Here is a 20,111-nt window from a genome sequence, read left to right as displayed (position 1 = left end):
AGATGATTCTGTTCACTTGATATATTCTTCAACTGTGACACATAAAGACGATGAGGTAGCTTTTGCCATCAGCATTTTAAAGAAGTATAAAATGAGGGCGCCTGGGTGGCTCAGTCGGTTGAGCATCTGGCTTTGGTCAGGTCATGATCTCATGGTTCGTGGGTTTGAGCCCCACGTCAGACTCTGTGCTAACAGCTGGCTCAGAGCCTGGAGTCTGTTTTCAGACACTGCTGGGGATCTACCCAAGGGATACAGAAGTGCTGAGGCATAGGGGCACATGTACCCCAATGTTCATAGCAGCACTTTCAACAATAGCCAAATCATGGAAAGAGCCTAAGTGTCCATCAACTGATGAATGGATCAAGAAGATGTGGTTTATATATATACACAATGGAATACTACATGACAATGAGAAAAAAATTAAATCTGGCCATTTGTAGCAAAATGGATGGACCTCGAGGGTGTCATGCTAAGTGAAATAAGTCAGGCAGAGAAGGACAGATACCATATGTTGTCACTCATAGGTCTAACAGGAGAAACCTAATAGGAGACAATGGGAATGGGAAGGTGGGGGTGGGGAAGAGTTGGGGAGAGGGAGTGAGGCAAATCATGAGAGACTTTTGAATGCTGAGAACAAACTGAGGACTGAAGAAGGAGGGGGAATGGGGGAGGGGGTGATGGTCATGGAGAGGGGCACTTGTGGGGAAGAGCGCTGGGTGTTATATGGAAACTGACTTGTAATAAACTATTGATAAAAAATAAACAAATAATAAACTAAAATAAAATAAAAAGGGAGAAGTGCCAGCACAAAAGAAAAGATTAGAATTCTTTAATCTTGCTCTTTCTCATTACTTCCCTTGAAACTTACTCATAAGTAAAGTCTTAAACAAACATCATTGAAAAATGCAACGTGAATGTATCCTCACTAAAAGATCACCTACCGGGGGACCCACAGGACCAGAAGGACCAACTTCGCCATCTTTTCCAGGAGCTCCCTAATATCACACAGAGATAATATGTGAAGTAAGGCCACGAGAAATGTGGGTCATTTCATATATATTTATATATATTTCCTCCCCTTTGGCAGGAAAAGTTTATTTATATAGTTACCCTCTGCCCAGGAACACCAGCATTTCCTGCTTCTCCAGGTTTTCCAGGGTCACCCTAAAAGAAAGAATAGAAACTATTTTAACATTCAATCAGTTTGCTCAAAGCATGCCTGCTTCGGGTGAGGATTACGAGGAGAGAGCAAACACATGCACTGTACTCACACTGCTACCTTTGGGGCCGGGAAGACCCATGCTCCCCGGCTGCCCTCGGATTCCTATGGAGCCTGGAGGGCCTGGCCGGCCGTCCTCCCCCGGAGCACCCTGCAAAATTGACAGGAGCGATGTAAGCTCTATGTGGATTCTCTCTGAATATCATGTCACCCAAATTGTCACTTGCCTTTCTTTGCTTACTTATGAAAGTTGTCTAAGTTTTAAGTTATCCTTAACCTTTTTCTTAGTGAGTCAGAACAGTTGAGTTTTTAAAAAACAAACAAACTGTCGAAGGATGCTGAGTATTTAGAACAAAGAGTTTACTGTGGTTCTATACATGAGCCTCATCTTCACATCTCCTTACATGCTTCTATGCATAAGGGAAATTTTTCTTCTCCTCTTTAATTTACTCTACTTGTGGTAATAAAAATTTGGGACTTCATTTCACATTTTTTGGTATAAAGGAAGGTCCTAGAATATGTCTGTTACCAAAAGTCATACCTATTTATCTCTTAAACCTATAAAGTTGGGAGGAAATTTATGAAATAAGAATGTTTCCAGTAGACAAATCTACCAATACTGGAAGAATACATAATTTTCTATATTTTCTCCAGATATTAGAGAAACAACTTTAATCTCAAACATTTATATCAATTAAACTTGATCAATTTTTAGTGAACTTTAAAATATGAAAATCCTATGACTCCGCTTCAGCATTTTAAACATGTAAATATGATCAGCATCCACATGATTAAAAACATTAGTCTCAAACAAACATCTTATCATTTTATGTCTATCATGCCTGTGGACTTCTGTTTACATTACTTACCAAAGGCCCAAGCTTTCCTTCAGGACCTTGAACACCAGGATTTCCTGTCAGACCCTGAAAATTAAAAGTGATTGTCATTCCATTGCTGACCTGCAACTGAGGTAAAGATTCTAGAGAGAAGGGCACCTGGGTGGCTCAGTTGGTTAAGCGTCAATTTTGGCTCAGGTCATGATCTCCCAGTTCGTGATTTTGAGCCCTGTGTCAAGATCTGGGCTGATGGTGTGGAGCCTTCTTGGGATTCTCTCTCTCCCTCTCTCTCTCTCTCTCTCTCTCTCTCTCTCTCTCTCTCTTTCTCTCTCAAAATAAATAAATAAACTTAAAAAGAAAAGATTCTAGAGAGTACAAATAGCACTTCATTAAAAGGCTCCACTTCCAGTGTCCAATGTCCATTCTCAGTGGCCGTAGGCTCCTCTAGACAAACTCACAGGCTATCATGGGCCTCGACCAGCCCGGCTTGGGAAGGATACAGGGCAGAAAATCCAGCATGCCACCAGGCAGCACCTCATGGGACTCTTCCCGGCGGGGAGCCCTCCCAGGGCCTCCAAGGGCACCATCTAAGCCTTCTACAATGGACAGGCCAGATGTGAGGAAGTGCGTCTACATGGCGAGGACAGGAGCCACTCTGGCTTACAAATCTCAGGTAACCAGCATTTGTAACAGCACCTGGGACCCAGCATTCTGATCCTGGCAAGGTGGATGCGGAGGTACCAGTTACTCCAAACTCAGGACGCCAATGCCATGCCCCATCACCACCAGGCTTTTATAATTCATAGTCCTCCTAGGCCCAGATGTGGTCTACAGTCAGGCATCATTTTTACTATAAGCAATGCTGACGGCTCATTCACCTGGCAATCCAACTCTATTAGGTATCTAGGAAGAAGTTCTAAGAAAGTGCCAGTCTCCTACATAGAAGGAGGAAGGGGTATAGTAGACTTTTATTCATATGTTTAAAAGTGCTGGGCCCGGGGCACTTGGGTGGCTCAAACGACTAAGCTTCTGACTTCGGCTCAGGTCATGATCTCACAGTTTGTGGGTTTGAGTGGCACATTGGTCTCTGTGCTGACAGCTCAGAGCCTGAAGCCTGCTTTGGATTCTGTGTCTCCCTCTCTCTCTGCCCCTCCCCTGCTCACTCACAATGCCTCTTTCTGTCTCTCAAAAACTGGATAAATGTTAATAAATAAAGAAATAAATAAATATGCTGGGTTCAAGATTATGTGGAGCCAAATATATATTTCCATCGAACAACTTTTTGTTTAATTCCTTTCTCTTTAAGGAGCATTGAGGACAACTGAATATAAGACCAATTACACACTTCAAATGAATTTTCAAGTAACATTTGTTCAGAATGAAATGTATCAGGAATTCTCTCTGCCAAAAGCCAAACAGATTATTTGTTAGCAAGTAAAAAAAAAAATAAAAATTGACAAACAGGATTTTTTATGTCAAGTGGCAAAACTATTAATGCATATTTCTTTGAGAAAGGGAGACTAGGAATTTACCGTATTTTTATATGTGGTGGAAATAAAAAAGCAACATTTTAAAAATAGTGAATTAGGTCAAAATTGTAAAAATGAAAGAAATGCTCCAACTTGTCAAAACGAGCAAAATTAAAAAGCACTTTCATTGAGTACCCAGGAGCAGTTTTGGGTCAATGTACCAAACTGCCATGTTCTTACCCGAGCACCTGGAAGGCCAGGTTCACCTGGACGTCCTGGGTCCCCCTGACCTCCTTTAGGTCCTGAAGAGCCCACAGGACCCCTCTCTCCTTGAGCCCCCTGTTCCAATGCAAAGCAGAATGTGTCAGAAAAAAGAAACAGTGCAGGAAGATAAAAGCAAGTGAATATCAGATTTACGTGTTACAAATCAAAGCACTCGTATAACATATAAATACTTTGTCAAAGTAGCTACAAAGTTACAAGAACTATCACTACATATTTTGTTCTAATTTCAGTTCTTGTAGAATAGCAGTTTTTCATCATTAACTAATGAAAATTGTACTTAGATTATCACTCCGATAATCTAGATTTGGGGGGGGGGAAATCCACCAAAATTCCAGAATCTAAATTTCTAGATAAAGGAAAGTCTGTGAACTTTTCTTCTTGGCTGGTCCCCAGGAAGTCTGAAAACAAACTCCTACATACCTACAACCCTCATCCTCCTCCCCTAGACCTCTATAATTCAGAAATTGCACAAGAGGGATTTGGCATTAGGCTTGACCTCTGTGTCTGACTCTTTTCTGGATCTGCAGCCATGTGGACCAAAGCTAGATCACCATTCTGGACAAAGACATCTTTTGGGCTACCACCCACATGAATGTCAACATGGATGGGACAACCTCACCTTTGGTCCTGGTAAACCATCAGAGCCTGGAAAACCACGATTGCCAGGAGCACCCTACAAATAACCAAAATGAGATTAAAAAAAAATTTGTCATAGTTTATTGTCAAATTGGTTTCCATATAACACCCAGGGCTCTTCCCCACAAGTGCCCTCCTCCATCACCACCACCTCTTTTCCCCTTCCCCCTCCCCCCCTTCAACCCTCGGTTCGTTTTCAGTATTCAAAATGAGATTCTTAACTGTTGTTGATGTTTATGTCATGTATAATGAGTGGGTAATTTTTATTTTTAGCATTACAAGGTTTTAGGAGTTGTGATCAAGCCAACAGGGCAAACGACAAGTGTAAGGGGGGAAAAACCCTAACTACATGGGAAGGTAAAGAAATATAAATTTTGGAAAATGTATAAGTACCTGGTCAAAATTATTGAAATTAAGAACTACACTAACAATTCACTGTAAAATTAAACACAGAGCAAACGTATATCCAGATAAGCAGCAAAGGAATGGCACCGTCCACCACGGTCAAAACGTCAATGATGACCTACATTAGTGAAGCACCGTGCGTTCTCTGAACGTCTCTACAGATATAAGGGGACACTGTTGTCCCTTTCAGACCTGTTTCATTATACTCCAGTCACAGCAACCTCTTCTAATCTCTAAAATCACCAAGCCCCTTCTGGGTTTGCACTCGCCGTTTTCCGCTAACAACGTTCTTGCTCCCAGGGTCTCTTGCTGGCTCCCCCTCATCTTCAGGTCTCAGCTAATATGCCATCTTCCCAAAGAATCCTGTTTCCTAACCACCTGATTTAATGTCACACTACTGTCATATACTCAAAGTTACTCTCTTCCACATCACCCCGTCATATGTCGGAGCTCATTAAAATGTAGAATTATATTTTTGTTTGCCTGTTGACTTGTTTATTGCTTATCTCCCCATTAGAATAAACTGTTGCTTCTAGCCCCCACATGAAGGCTGGGACCATAGTCTTCTTGTTCACTAATGTATCCTAAGAACCAATATATCAAATTGACACAATGTCAGTATTGGCTAAATGAATGAATGAATGAGTGAGTGATAATTAGTTGGCTCCTTTAATTCACAGACAACTGTACTGAACTCTGCAATGCATTTTCAAGCATTTGTTTTAACTACTCTAGCTTTCTTTACTTTTCCAAAACTTACCCACATGATTCCCCCACAACTCAAAGAATTTATTTCATTATTCAAATTTTACCCTTTCCCCCATTGGGCCTGGAGGACCAACGGTTCCTGGGTCACCTCGAGGACCTCGTTTGCCTTCCTCACCAGGGGGGCCTATTGGACCCTGAATACCATGTGGCCCCTATTAAAAACAGAAGGACAGTTAGAAACAGCCATTTGACAACTGAGCTATAGTCAAAAGTGTCATTGAAAGAAGATAGTTACAAATTTTAAATTATATTAAACTATTTCTATCCAAAGTTATGAAGTCAGTTATAAGTTTTAAACTAAACTATTGCCATTCAAAGTTATACTTCTCATTGATATTATTTCACATTTGAGCATTTTGATCTGTGCACTCTGGACAATATTCATGGTCTTCTTATCATTTAAACAACAACAACAACAAAAATGAAGGCTTACTGGTTCCCCTTTTGGGCCAGCTTCTCCTTTGAAACCTGGGACTCCTGGATCACCCTAAAATAAAAGTATCAATAGTTATAAAACCCAGGGCATTTAGCCAGTCCAACCTGCTTTAATTAATTACAGTTAACCGGCCTTGAAAACTTTCTGCTGCTAACTCTGTAATATCACTTTTTCTAGTTTTGCAAATCTTGTAGAATGTATGTGAAATTTTATAAAATCCAGTGTAATTAGTTTATACCAGTTTGTCTATTTCACAATGGTCTTCAAGGGACTTATTTTTAAAATCTTGTGTTTTATCATGCATCCTAGGAAAATTAGAATTATTCAGTTATTCCAATTTGATAATTAAAATTAGAACTAACAGTGACAACCTTTACATTTAAATCTATTTTTGGTTTATTTTAGGAAGTATTTATTCACCCAGAATCAAAATAACTTTATATTTATGTTCTATTTATTGAAAGTTTGACAAGTTCAAATACAGGATTTCATCTTTGGGGTGTTGTAGGGTTTTTGTGTGCATGTGTCTTTAAATACCAGTTAAACTTCTGGGAAGCAGATTGCTAAATTGAGAACATGATAAAATCAAATGTGAAATATCAGCAACACTCATGTTTTAATAAATCTGCCACCAGTATTTAAAAGAATTTAGTAGCATAATTAAGTTACTTGGAACAAAATCCAAAATAATTGTTTTAGGTAGTGCTAAGAAAGAAAGTTTTAATTTTGATATGGCAAGCTAAAAATATATAAGCACAACTTCTCAATGTGTTTATTTCTTATGGGTTTAGCATAACATTATTCTAATAAATAATGTCACAAAATATGGAAATTTCATTCAGTATGAATAATACAGTGGAATCACTCTTCAAAATAACTCCCAAGAAATAGCTGGTAAACCCATTTTTAACCAAATTGTCATTATAACCTCCACACTTCTTCACACTGGCTTACAAAATATTTCTATAACGTGTATTATTCAACTACTCATAAAATTCTATGGGGTAGACAATAAAGTCATGACATTATTTTAAATTTTAAAAAGCCACTAAAATTTAACACATTGCAATAGCGTTCTCTTTTGAATTTAAACACCTAAATTGTATATTAACATTTGGCTTCCACTTTATAAAGATTCCTATCTTCAACTGCCTCACTCAGATACATCCCACTATCTGTTTCATTGCATCTCACTGAATATTATTTTTCCTGATGATCTTAATTGAACGATACTAATGGATGAAAGCTATTTTAAAGGACATTACCGGTTGGCCTCGAATTCCTGGAGGTCCTGTGCTACCCTGAGGCCCTGGAGATCCAGGGGGTCCTGCTAAGCCAGGAGGACCAGAGGTACCCGGAGAGCCCTGTCAGAGTGCAAGAGTGACATGAGACCCAAGTAGAGGCTATTGTCAATGTCCAAAGGATTGTGTCCATTTGAACTTCATGTGGCATTAATGTAGTTAGTTACTCACCGTTGGGCCTTTGGCACCAGGTGTACCATCAGTTCCTATTGCACCCTAAAAGACACATGAAAGGTTAATAAAACACTAAGCCAAATCTAGGATGCCATTCAGATGTCCACCCACAATTTAAAAAGAGGCAGAAAAATTATTGCAAAAAACTCAACAACCATGGGGAACCTCGGTGGCTCAGTCGGTTAAGTGTCCAGCTTTGGCTCATGTCATGCTCTCACAGCTCATGATTTTGAGCCCCATGCCAGACTCTGTGCTGAATGACAGCTCAGAGCCTAGAGCCTGCTTCAGATTTTGTCTCAGTCTCCCTCTGCCTCTTCCCCGCTCATGCTCTCTCTCAAAAATAAACACTGAAAACAATCAACCACCATTATACATAAAACTCGCTTTTATGACTAATTCCCTTTTCCATAAAATAGATGAAATTTTGCAGTTGACAAGAGAAATAGGTTTCTCTAATCAGTTGGAAACATTCAGAATTCAAAGAGGATACAGTAAAATACACTGCTTTTGTTCTGATGTTATAAAGCATGTCAAGCTTTCTGTCAAGAACATAGTTCTTAAATGTATTGGGAACTTACAGGAAGACCTTGAGAGCCCACTGGACCTGGTGGCCCAGTTTCACCTCTTTGACCCTGGGGGCCTTCAGGACCCCTTGCTCCAGTGGGACCTGCTTCTCCCTAAATGGGTACAAAAAGAAATGTTATAAGAAAAATATAAATATAGTGTCATTCAAACTTAATTACTTATTTGGACCCTTACATGCTATACTCAAGTAACTTTAAAGGGGTCATGAGCATTAATCAATTTACAAGAGTTGTGTGTCTAACCTAGTTTAGGGAGCAGATTCATTTTCCAATCCATCAAGTATAGTAATATCTGCAGTATTAACAGCAGAGCAAAGTGGTCAAGGTTACCTGATACTACCCTTATTTCAACCCAGGAAAGTAGTCCAGAAAGTAAATAAAAATACAGATCCCTCGTTAAGTTTTCATTCAAATAAATAACAAATAGGTTTGTCCCAGGCAATATTTGGGGGCATATCTATACTAAAAAAACTTTTTCTCTATTTATCGGAGATTTAAGCCTAACTGGGTTTCTGTATTTTATCCAACATATTAGGTCCCAATATAGATCTAATCCCAGACCTGGAATTTTAGAACTGAAATTCTAACTCTGAGGAACTCATCAGTGCCAATAAATATATAAAATCCTTATTGAATCTCTGGAATTCAAAGAACTGGATGTGGAAGCTTATTTTTCACCCTGAGAAACGGAGCCCATGGATTACAGGTATAGTAGAATCGTGGCCAAAAATGAAGATCTGGAAACTTTACACATAGCAGGGGAGGGTGGTAGGGGTAGGCAAACTATTTCTGAGAAAAACAGTTTTGCTAAGTGTTTGACTTTATTAAACAGTTTTCCATAGCCAAAAGCCACTAGAAAAGCCCAGGAGGAGAAGGAAGTATGTGGAGTGAGCTGTTATATAAATTGCCATTGCTAATGAGGTCTTCGCTAGATCTCATAGTAGGAGCAGAAACTACTTTCCGCTAAGTCTTAGTCCTGGGCATTGTGAGTATTCTTTCCTTAATTCTCTGGCCAGAGCTCAGTTTAAGGGTAGAGGTTCTCACAGGAAGGAGGGGAGGAATTTTGCATATTTTGATGGCGGAAAGAAACATTGGGAGGTTGGGCCCTCCATGGCCAGAGTCAAGGCCGGGAAGATTAGCACCTCAGGGAAGAGATCAAAAACTGAGGGATCTCAAGAAAGTCTATCAGCCTGAGTGCACAGTGGGCTCTCAGTAAAACAAGGGACTGTTAGTGATGTGACCTAGGGCATCATTTTAAAGTAGCAACATACCTGTGGCACAGAGTTTAAAGACAGTGTTAGAGACAGCCCAAAGAATAATTTGACACAATGTTTCTCACAGTTCAGCGTATTTGAAAAGTCAGCTACAGACTTTTTTGTTGTGTTTTGTTTCACAGATCAAAGCCCATTTGTGCAGCACTACCAACAAGAAGCATGGACCTATATTGAAACATCCTCTGCACCAGGCAGTGTTAGAGTTTGCACTGCTCTCTCACTTAGTTTGCAACAAAATTCCATGAGAAGACAAGGCTTACAGAAGGGAGGTGACTGCCATGGCCATGGTCATTTTTGTACAGCAGAATCTTGTAAGTAAATCCCTTCTTAGAGATGAAGAAAATTATGGCCAAAGGGGAACTGGGTGTGACGGGGGATTGAATGTACTGTGTTGTTTAAAGTGTGAAAGTAGTGTTCTGAATGTATTCATTAATTCAGCTAATATAATTTTACTAAACTCCTACAGTAATCCTCAAATTTATCACCCAAAATACTGAAAGAACACATTGGACTCGCTACAGATATAAATCATCCCAGGAGAATGCTTTAATCCAGTGCCCTGTGGAAGGCCAAATACCTGCCTATTCCTTTCATGGTTGTGTAAATGGTAGGGGGCAGGGGTAGGAGTGAAAGCCAGCATTGTGTGACAGAACAGCCTTTGGACAACCTCTGATTTATTTTAACCTCCTACTGTTTAGAACATTCTGCTATTTATACTGCCATGCCCTGTATCCAAGAGCAGAGTTCCAATTCAGATTAAGCTCTTACTCTTTGCAGCTGTTACAACTGTCTAGCTTAAAGTTCTAACGCAGCAGATTCTTTGATGTTACAATTATATGATTAGCAGTGATTCTCCTTTAACTACATATTGTACAGTAATCTCATTTTTCAGTTTATTTTTTTCCCTACCATAATAGACAGTGAGAATGCGCTAGACTCTTTCCTTAGTTAAGAGTGACCTCCATACAATTAATGAAATGACATTCTTCACTTTGGGATTCGTATCATCAAGTAACTCTTGTAATCAAGAGCTAAATATATTAACATTTTACCTTCATCCCAGGATTTCCTGGAAACCCTGAAGATCCAGGTATCCCGAGAGGACCCTATTAAATGAAACCAGAAAAGTGATCAGTCATCTTTTATTCTTTGACAACATTCTGTATTGAGTCATCTTTTATTCTTTGACAACATTCTCTATTTTGACGCATAAGAATAATCCACTTAGTACTTTCAGATCATAAAGATAATGTAATTTTATTATAAGTATCTTCCAACATTGATATGAAATAGTGCTAAAAGACTTGTCTAGTGGTATTAAACACAATAGAATTTCTTAGTTTTAGTATATATGAGTGTCAATAAGTCACAAACACAAATTGTGTGCAACAGTTACTTCTTGAGAGATGTACTTTCTTTGCGTTAAACAAGTAATATAGGTTTTAGAAAGTTATGTTTTATATGATAATCTAGGACTCTTTATAAAAATGATGCTTAAGAATAATTGGGATATTTCAAAGTGATTTTGGTGGGGGGTGGTTAATATGTGGATATTTGTTACCACCGTATATTTGGGAAGACATGCATATAGTTTAAGCCAATGGTTTAGAGGCTAGATTTAAAAGAAATGAGTGTAAGAGGAATTCCATTCTAGGTTATCCTGATTCTTCTTCAAGGATTTGTTTGAATCCAGCAGTTCTGCAGTAACAAAATCCCTTTTAAACCACACATATTCTTTTCCTATCTTTTGTTTCCTTTTTAGGAATAACAAGGGAGAAAAATCCTAAGGGCAAATAATATCAAATCTGATTTGCCCTTCTAGTATTTCTTGAACTCACCATTTTTTTCATCTATTCATCCTATAGACCATCCTATTCCTGCTCATTTTATATACTCATCTTTCAAGACTTAGCTTGATAGTGTCTCTTTTAAAGTCTTCCTTGATATCTTAATCTTACTAAAGGAGTAGGTATAGGCACGTTCCCGTACTTGTACCTCATGGTGCACTCTCTACCACAGCAGTTAGCAACAGCTTTGTGCTACGATATTAACTGATATAGCTCTCTTTCTGGGTAGACAAGGCAGTTCCCAAAGATAAATACTGTGTGTTTATCATCTTTTTATTCCAAGTGTCTGAGACACAGTGGGTGCTCTGTAAATTTTAATGAATTCATAAATAGAACAATACATGAATGAATGATTATGAAAGTCACACAACTCACCATTGGTCCAGGTTTTCCAGGCATTCCATGTGTACCTCGTTTTCCCTAATGAGGAGAAAAAGAGACAAGATAAATTACATTTTATACAGTATTTGCTCATAATTCATTTGTTTGATGAAGATGTCCATGTTAACTGAAGAATAAATATTTAAAGTAAACAACAACAACCTTAACTAGGTTGATAGCAATTAAAATACATTTTTGTACAACACCAATAAGGTAGGAATAAACACATTAACCCTTACAACCATAATAAAGAACAATCAGGACTGAAAAAATGAAACTAATTAAAATGATTCTTTTTACTTGAATGTATGACTTTCCATCAAATGAGCTCAAAGTCAATGAAATTTGTACACTTCAGTCTTTTTAATAAGCAGATTAACTCAGAGGAGGAATGTGCTCCTTTGTAAAAACAACAACAAAAATAAAGTATACACTCACCCACGTGCACACAGACACAGAAGATATTAAGTAGTAGCAAATGCTGTGGATATCATCTAGATCCCCTACAGCACTGAAGTAATCATTCTTCCAAGGCTGGAAGTGTTCTAAGCTGATGGCTCCCTTAAATTGCCTCAGCTAAGGTAGCATTCCCAAAGTTATGCCTCTTCCAAGGCATGAAGCAATTCAAAGGACTGGCCCAAATCAAGTTTGAAAAGCCATCCCAGTGCCATAGTCCTCATGGAATGGAAGACTCATGGAGGCTGGGGACATTGTTGTAACTGTAGTACAGTTTAAATTCTCCCTGTGACAAATCCTGCTTTGTATTCATTTCTTCACCAATTTAGTTTCTGAGAGCACGCCCCAATAAATTTCCTGCATACAAGTCTTCACTTTGATGTAGTTTCCTGGGAAACCTGAACTGAGGTCCTAATACCATTGGTGCCAGAAGTAGAATAAAAAGCAGAGTCTAAAATGGAATTTTAAAGCTGGATTCCTCACTGGCTAGCTGGTGATAGATGAAGTCTGAGTCACTCTTGACATCCTGTGGTAATGCAGCAATAAATATTGCCTCCAATGGTAAACTGAGAGAGGACACAAATGTAAGAGAAAGGGCTATGGATACAATAGGTCAGGCACTTGAGAAGGTTTAGAAGAAACAGCAATTATAAAGTTGAAGGAACTGCATGGAACTGGTTGAATGAATACACTGGAGAAAGGCTAATGGTGATTAATCATCAATATAAGACTCCTTGGAAACATTTTAAAATATCATAATCTTCTACATTCAGAGGGAAGAAAATCCTGTAGGTTGGGTGCAGGACCTGATAAAGGTTCAAGAGTTCTTGAGAAAGTTGAATTCTGAAACATAGAAAGTCTGTTATGCCATAGTCAGGGCCCTTGATTTGAAGGAATGCAATTTGGCATTGGGGTATCTTAAGAACTTTGATATCTCAACCCTGAAGGCTATGGGCCTGTAGAAATTCCCACCATTCCCACCTTTAGCAGCTTATATGTCTACTTTCCTTAGTGCTGATCCAGAACCTCTACTTCATCAGACAACATATGCTATCACCACCACCACCACTTGCCCAGGCTCCTTGGCCACCATACCTAACATCAAGTCATAAAACAACTGAGTTGAGGAAAATCTCCTGATAAAAGAGGGAAAATACACACCAAAGGAGCTATGAGTCCGATACATCATGTAGAGCCAGAATCCAAAAGAGAATGTGTGGGAGTAGGTCCTGAAGGTACTGAATTATGAAGGAAAGGATATAAAGTGGATAACTCTAAGCATATGGAAATACTCTCCTCTGATATACATTTAACACTTGGATAAAGACTCTGAAAGATGGTATTAACATGGAAGATGGTTTTTGGAAACTTATAAGGAGCAACACCCCACACTAAGTGCGGTAGAAATGCCAGAATGGTCTTGGCAGACAGTAGAAGAGAGCACAGAGAAGTGAGCATACTAGATCAGATATACTATGTAAGGATAGAGATGGCAACAGCTGACTGTATTCTACAGTATGTTTCCAGAGGACACTCTATCTTCAAGGGGATAAGTAATGGCCTTGTGAGAGAGTCTCACTTCTCCCTAACCAGGACCCTTACTGTGGTACCATTGAGAAACTCTGAAGTGATATTCTTCTGTAGGCTAGGAGTAACGTCAGAGGATGCTGTAAATCTGGGATTCCTAACACTAATGGGGATCATAAAATCTCAAAATAATAGAGGCTAAGTGGCAGTCCTTAATTGCCCAAATGAAAACAGGTACAATATAATAAAGTGCAAGTTTGAAATACTAGCAAGTAAAGACTAACCTTCAGAGGTCTGTGAAGAGAATTAATAGAATATGCCCCATTTCTAGCTAGGTTCAAGATACATAAGCAGACAGTAAGAGGAGATTTACTTAATATGCATTTAAAATAAATCAAAGATAGATGATCAGGAAACTCTGCTCTTTATAAGGGTACACTCACTACTTACCTTTTAGGATTGTGATGGGTATAAAATAAAGAAATATGGAAGAATTCTTGGCATATAATACCTGCTTGAAAAATTTAATCTATTATTATAATTTTACTACTATTCCAAATTTTATATTTTTCCATAGACTGTAGTCCATGCTGCTGTCTGTTTTTTATAGTTTTCTTAACTTTGGTATTCAGATAAGTAGGCAACAAATATACTGTGGTTATATAAGGTGTTAACATTAACAAAAGCTAGGTGAAGAGTACACAGGAACTCTATATACTATCTTTGCAACTTTTCTGTAATCCTAAATTCATTTCAAAATAAAAAGTAAAATTAAAAAATAAAAAACTTAAAAGTAGGTAACCAGTACCATAGTCTGATTTAAAAGACATGTTCAGTTCATTTGAGAGAGTTGAAATGTACATACTTACAGGAGCACCTTGTGGCCCAAGCCTCCCTCTTTCTCCTGGCATTCCCCTTGGACCCTACAGATGAGAGAGAAAACAACATCTCTTAAAGCAACTTATTTGAATTCTAAGTAGTTTGACTACATCACTCAATTCAATCGAGACTCAATATAATTGGCTACCAAGCAACTTCAGGTTTGAAAAACTCTCCACCTGTGGGGATACATAACCCACCACTCCTTACCTAAACAGATTTCACTTTCCATAGCTTTAATGGGCTAAATCTACAATAAGCCTGATCTGTACACTAAGTATAGAAGAAGAATAAGAACTTTCAAGGGTAAGAGAAATAATGAAAGACAAAAAACTTTTTCTATTCAAAGGGCTCAATTCTCTGAACGTGCCTGTCTGTCAGCTGGTAATCAAGACTACTTCATCAGCTATCATATTTTCTCCATGTTTTGTTTTAAACTTTGCATTTAAACATTCTCTTAATATAGTCGAAAAAGCAAAAAACACTCAAAGTATTACATTGATACATACCATAGGACCCATGGCACCCATTGGACCAGTAGGGCCAGCTTCACCCTAAAGCAAAAATGAGATTACAGTACAGTATGAGAAACCTACAACTGATATTCCTGTCACTTTTTCTATGTGTGTGGAATTTTAAAAGTGTATTTTCAAACTAGGTATTTGAAAGGCATACTTGAAATAAGGACCTCAAAATTCTGCTGTATTACTTTTTCTCAAAATGTGATAGCAATTTAGTTTCTATGGAAATAAATATAAAATAAATTGATATAAAGAAGATTGATGGAACTATCATATCTGTTCACATTAGTTAGTGTCAAAAAAGTAATTATATGTTTATGTCTGATAATACTTTTAAGTAAAACTTTATAAAGATAAAATTGATGAATATTCCTTTAAGATCTATTGTAGTAAATTCAAAAATAAAAATTTAAAGCCAATGCATATATGTGTATGTATCTCACATGATGCTTCCCACTAAAAAGTCCTCTGTATGTCTTCTATGTCTCTCTCTCTCTCTCTCTCTCTCCAATCATAAACTCATTCTGGGAAGAAACAACAGATAGAAGGCTCTGGAATTGAAAGGGTAAAACGGAGCTAATAAATTACCTAAATCTCTGATATTTTTGAAGGAGAAAAAAGAGAGAATGCTTTTAGAGGGTGAATCCACAGCGCCATCCTCATCCACCCATCAACACCCATCTTACACTGGCAGAAATACAGTGCCATGGTGGCTACTCTTAGTGGCAAAGTTAAGCCATATCATGTACCCTGCTAAATCTGTTGCCACTTGTCCATAAAAAATTCTATCTATCTACTCAACTATCCCTTTTATATCCTCCTCTCTCCTCCAGAATTTAAGGTGGTTCTGAAAAACTGGTAGAGACCTGGAGCAAACCTGAAAAGCAGCTGTGGGGTTAGATTAAGCTCCGATACAGTTACCTTGGAACCAGGTGCTCCACCTTCACCTTTAGGGCCTTCAAGACCTTTGTGTCCCTAAGAAGAAAAATATAAATTTGTGTTTTACTGCTTTTTTAAAAATCTTGGATGTGTAAAAGAAGAACCAAAAATAAGCTCACAGAAAGTGCCTTATAAAAACAGATATTTATAGTTGTTACCCAAAATTCTCAGCATTGTTTGAAAGCCTAGTCAAAGAAAATTAAAGTAGGGTTTCTCCCTTCAAATAACATTTTTAATTTACAATGTTCTCACCCTTCAAATTTCTGTGACTTCATAGAGATTTATTCTACAGCTATAAATGAAAAACTTATGGTGGCTTTATAGAAGACAAGTAATTATAGAGTTTATATACTTATAAAATATGCATTATAGCCAGGTTGATGTTCAAAATGATTAACAACTAGTACAGCAGCAAGCATTCTACTCAGAAACTCACTACTCAAAACAGAGACCAACCAGTATATATTTATTATTAGCCATGCTTTCTGATACATAGATGATAGAGAGAAAGATGATAGATAATAGATAGATAGATAGTTGATAGATAGATCTACCTGTAATTTCTGAAATTTTGAGATTTGTTTCAATTGAAGTTAAATCTTAATGCTGCTATATTCACAGATATGCTAATTTAAATACCCAATTCTATTCATCTAAAACATATTGCAAACATACAAACATATATTCTCTCCATATGTTAGAACCCATTCTTTCACGGTTTGGAAAAGTAAAGATTCCCCTTAAACTGCAAGTCAGCAGGTGTTTCTTTACAGTTAACTTTAACAAAATTCACACAAAAGACTAACAAACAATACTATTCTTGTTAACTCACAAGGAAACACATTCAAAACTGCATTTTGTTAGTTTCTGACTAAAATGTAGAAAAACTGAACTATGCAAATATTGCAATGTTAAGAATTCCTGAATTTTCTGTTTCTGGTACCACTACGACAATTAACAGGGCAATATACCTGATGTAATGAAAATAAAAAGACAAAGACAAAGCTACAACAGATAAAAGACCTCAGGAATGTACATCAATTTAACACCACGTTGCATTAAGCAGTAACTGCACTGTTTGCAAACTGTGGCTGACAGACCTGAGCAGGAAGGGTTCTCTGTTTAAGCTGCAATCACTTTTCTGACTATGGGTCATTACTCCTCTGTGACAGATTTCTACAGTTCCTCTAATGCATTTAGGACGGTTGCCTCAAAGTAACGTGCAGCTTTCCTGACAACTCCTCTCTCTCTCTCTCTTTCTTCTGAGTTCTTTTAGGACCTTGTGCTACCATATCCAGCACTTCCACCACCAGATCCATAACCACCCCCATAAGGACTGCTCACGTTTCTTCCACCAAAACTGTCCCCTTCATGAGTCTATAATTTGATTTATATTGTCTTCTATAATTTCCAAAATCATTATGGTTCCCACCACCACCATAGTTTCCAACATTTCCTCCTTCATTGTGAGCATCATATCCTCCACCACCACTGCCATATCTGCCTCCTTGGTTTCCGTATCTTGGTCCAGCACCACCACAGTCTCCTCTACTACTGTAACGAGGACTACTGCCAGAGTTGCCACCATCACCTCCAAATACATTATATCTAGCACCACCTCCTCCTGCAAAACTACCTCCACTGCTACCATCTCCACCACCATAGCCTCCTCTTCCACTAAATTGCCTACCATGGCCAAAGTTACTGCCACCTCCAAAGTTCCAAAGTTTCCTCCACAACCCATAAAGTTGCCAGACCTACCTCCACAATCTCTTTGTGATACAACAGACTGAATTTCTTGTTTAGAAATAGCCTTTTCCACTTCACAATTGTGTCCATTAGTCATATGGTATTTCTGAACAACAATTTTGTCAACTATATCATCATCATCAAAAGTTACAAAAGCAGGGGCGCCTGAGTGGCTCAGTCAGTTAAGTGTCCACCTCTTGATTTTGGCTCAGGCAGGTCATGATCTCACAGTTCTGTGCTGACACCACAGAGCCTGCCTGGGATTCTCTCTCTCCTCTCTCTCTGCCCCTCCCCTGCTTGTACACATGGGTGCACTCTCTCTTGCTCTCTCTCAAAATAAATAAATATTTTTATAAAAGTTATAAAAGCAACCTTCCCCTTTTTCCACTCTGTCTTCCATAATGTCCATGGATTCAATCTTCTTCAAAGAAGTTTCTCAGATTATGCTCTTCTATATCTTCTTTAACATCACCAATGAAAATTTTCTTCACTGTTAAATGGACAGAATCCTCTCTAGCAACATCTCTCTTTGGTTCCCCTTCACACCCATCAACCTTTTGTGGTCAAGCACACATTGCTATTGCCTCCTCTTCGACACAAGAGTAACTCACAGAACTAAATTTTGTTCGGGAGTCCCTGATCACCAAGAAATATGCAGGTGTACCCATTTCTCAGAATGTTCTCTGAAACCATCATCTGTAGTTTCAAAGCTTAGACCACCAACAAACAGTTTTCTCTTCCCCCTGCTGGTGGCAGCCACTTCCGAAGCCAGCCTGGGGGCTACCGGGCAGCAGTTTACCTCCATTTTGGGTTATATGTAATTTCTATATATGTACATAATTATAATAATTACATATTAATTGTCTTGAATTATAAAAAGAGAAGCATTCCATGGCCTTCCACATCTGGATTGACTGCACCCATCCTACATATTAGTGCACTTTCTAGTATCATGTCACTTATTCCACAACATAGCAATTATCTCTTTTCTTAACTGTAATCCTTATTAGTCTGAAGTTGAAAACCATGAATCATTTTTCGTTCACCACTGTGTCCTCTTTTGTAGCACAGTATCCAGCACGTAGTAAGAACACAAAATATATTCATTATAGAATCAGATGAAATTCAAAGGAAATAGAAAAAACACTGTGATTTGGTGACCAAAGATGAATACTGAGATTACAGGCAGGTAAAGACAGCTGACAAATAGAATTGTAAAGATGCTGAAGGGAATGCCCTGCAGACCCTACACAATAAGCCAAGGTATCTGAAGGGATTACAAAAGATTGAACTTACTCGGTGACCCTTCAGGCCTGGAAGACCAGGAGCCCCAGGAAATCCCCGAGCTCCCTGTGGGAAAAAATAGAGAAGGCATTTGAGAGTCATTAATAAGAATAGAAAACTGCTTAATACACTTTTTGTTCAAAACTGAAAATCTAATTACATGGTTTTCCACCAACACACCAAAGAGAAAGGGGCAGGGTACTTTTAACCTTTCAAAATACACCTACATGATCAAAAATTACCAAACAAACTCACTCTTAGGAATGGAAACATGACTTACACAAGGCATGGATTAATGCCAGGTATTGATTTGAAGACATTTCCAAATTTTGAAATTATATCACTGTATTATAATTAGTAGCAAAAAAAAACCCAACACAAAATAAACAAACAAAAATAAGAAAATAAGACTGAATCATCATTTTCAATGTCTGAATCAATTAGGTCAATGTACATGGAAAACAAATCAGAAAAGTAACTTAAGGAAAACTATGCTTTCTCTTTATTGTGTTTTAATTGTGGTAAAAGAATAAATAAACTCGTACACACCAATGTATTTTATTTTCTCTAAACTACTAAATATTGGCAGCAGAATATGCTTGGGAAGATTGTATTAAACTGTGATCAGAAATTGATTTTAAGTAAAATGTTCAGAGAAGCTTTATGGATTCGTGATTGTTTAAAAGATTAACTGAAGAAATGAAATATCCAACAGAAGGGATGGTCAAGAAGTACAGAGAGAACAAGTTGGTTCCTTGATTCAATAATTTCTTAATTTATGCTAATTTTAGGTATCTTCCATCTAAGCATAGTGAATAAAAAACAATAGAAATCAAACAGAAAATTAAATCAGAATGCTATGACTATTTTGAAATGATGGTTACAACTTTTTCCTCATACCCTCTCAAAATAGATAAGGACCTAGTGACTTAATCATTCACTTATTTTCATTGCCTACATTAATTTGGTTTTGAACTGAATGCTATTACCACTGGCACCAGTCGACAGAGCACACTGATAGCATAGATTAATGTATCGATTATTAACAATTATTACTATTAATCTGCATATCCCTGGCACTAAGCCTTATGATTGGTGAGTGGGCATTCAAGGGATAATCACTGAATAAACAACTGAAAGA

The 20,111-nt window shown here is 37.9% G+C and overlaps 1 protein-coding gene across 1 annotated transcript in view; it reads right to left on the bottom strand.

The window, feature by feature from the left end:
- The window catches only part of COL5A2 (collagen type V alpha 2 chain), a 142,993-nt gene that overhangs the window by 29,550 nt on the left and 93,332 nt on the right, over positions 1 to 20,111 (bottom strand). The window contains exons 13-29 of the mRNA XM_029933288.1: positions 18,983 to 19,036; positions 15,920 to 15,973; positions 14,987 to 15,031; positions 14,468 to 14,521; positions 11,610 to 11,654; positions 10,440 to 10,493; positions 8,108 to 8,206; positions 7,527 to 7,571; positions 7,320 to 7,418; positions 6,052 to 6,105; positions 5,663 to 5,770; positions 4,429 to 4,482; positions 3,765 to 3,863; positions 2,089 to 2,142; positions 1,272 to 1,370; positions 1,111 to 1,164; positions 942 to 995 (exon numbers count right to left, since the gene is read on the bottom strand). Of these exons, the coding sequence (XP_029789148.1) occupies positions 942 to 995; positions 1,111 to 1,164; positions 1,272 to 1,370; positions 2,089 to 2,142; positions 3,765 to 3,863; positions 4,429 to 4,482; positions 5,663 to 5,770; positions 6,052 to 6,105; positions 7,320 to 7,418; positions 7,527 to 7,571; positions 8,108 to 8,206; positions 10,440 to 10,493; positions 11,610 to 11,654; positions 14,468 to 14,521; positions 14,987 to 15,031; positions 15,920 to 15,973; positions 18,983 to 19,036 (1,125 nt within the window). The remainder of the gene's footprint in view (positions 1 to 941; positions 996 to 1,110; positions 1,165 to 1,271; positions 1,371 to 2,088; positions 2,143 to 3,764; positions 3,864 to 4,428; positions 4,483 to 5,662; positions 5,771 to 6,051; positions 6,106 to 7,319; positions 7,419 to 7,526; positions 7,572 to 8,107; positions 8,207 to 10,439; positions 10,494 to 11,609; positions 11,655 to 14,467; positions 14,522 to 14,986; positions 15,032 to 15,919; positions 15,974 to 18,982; positions 19,037 to 20,111) is intronic.

Source organism: Suricata suricatta, chromosome 3, assembly GCF_006229205.1.
Source record: "Suricata suricatta isolate VVHF042 chromosome 3, meerkat_22Aug2017_6uvM2_HiC, whole genome shotgun sequence".
NCBI classification, from domain to species: Eukaryota; Metazoa; Chordata; class Mammalia; order Carnivora; family Herpestidae; genus Suricata; species Suricata suricatta.
This window is presented reverse-complemented; position numbering and strand designations above follow the sequence as displayed.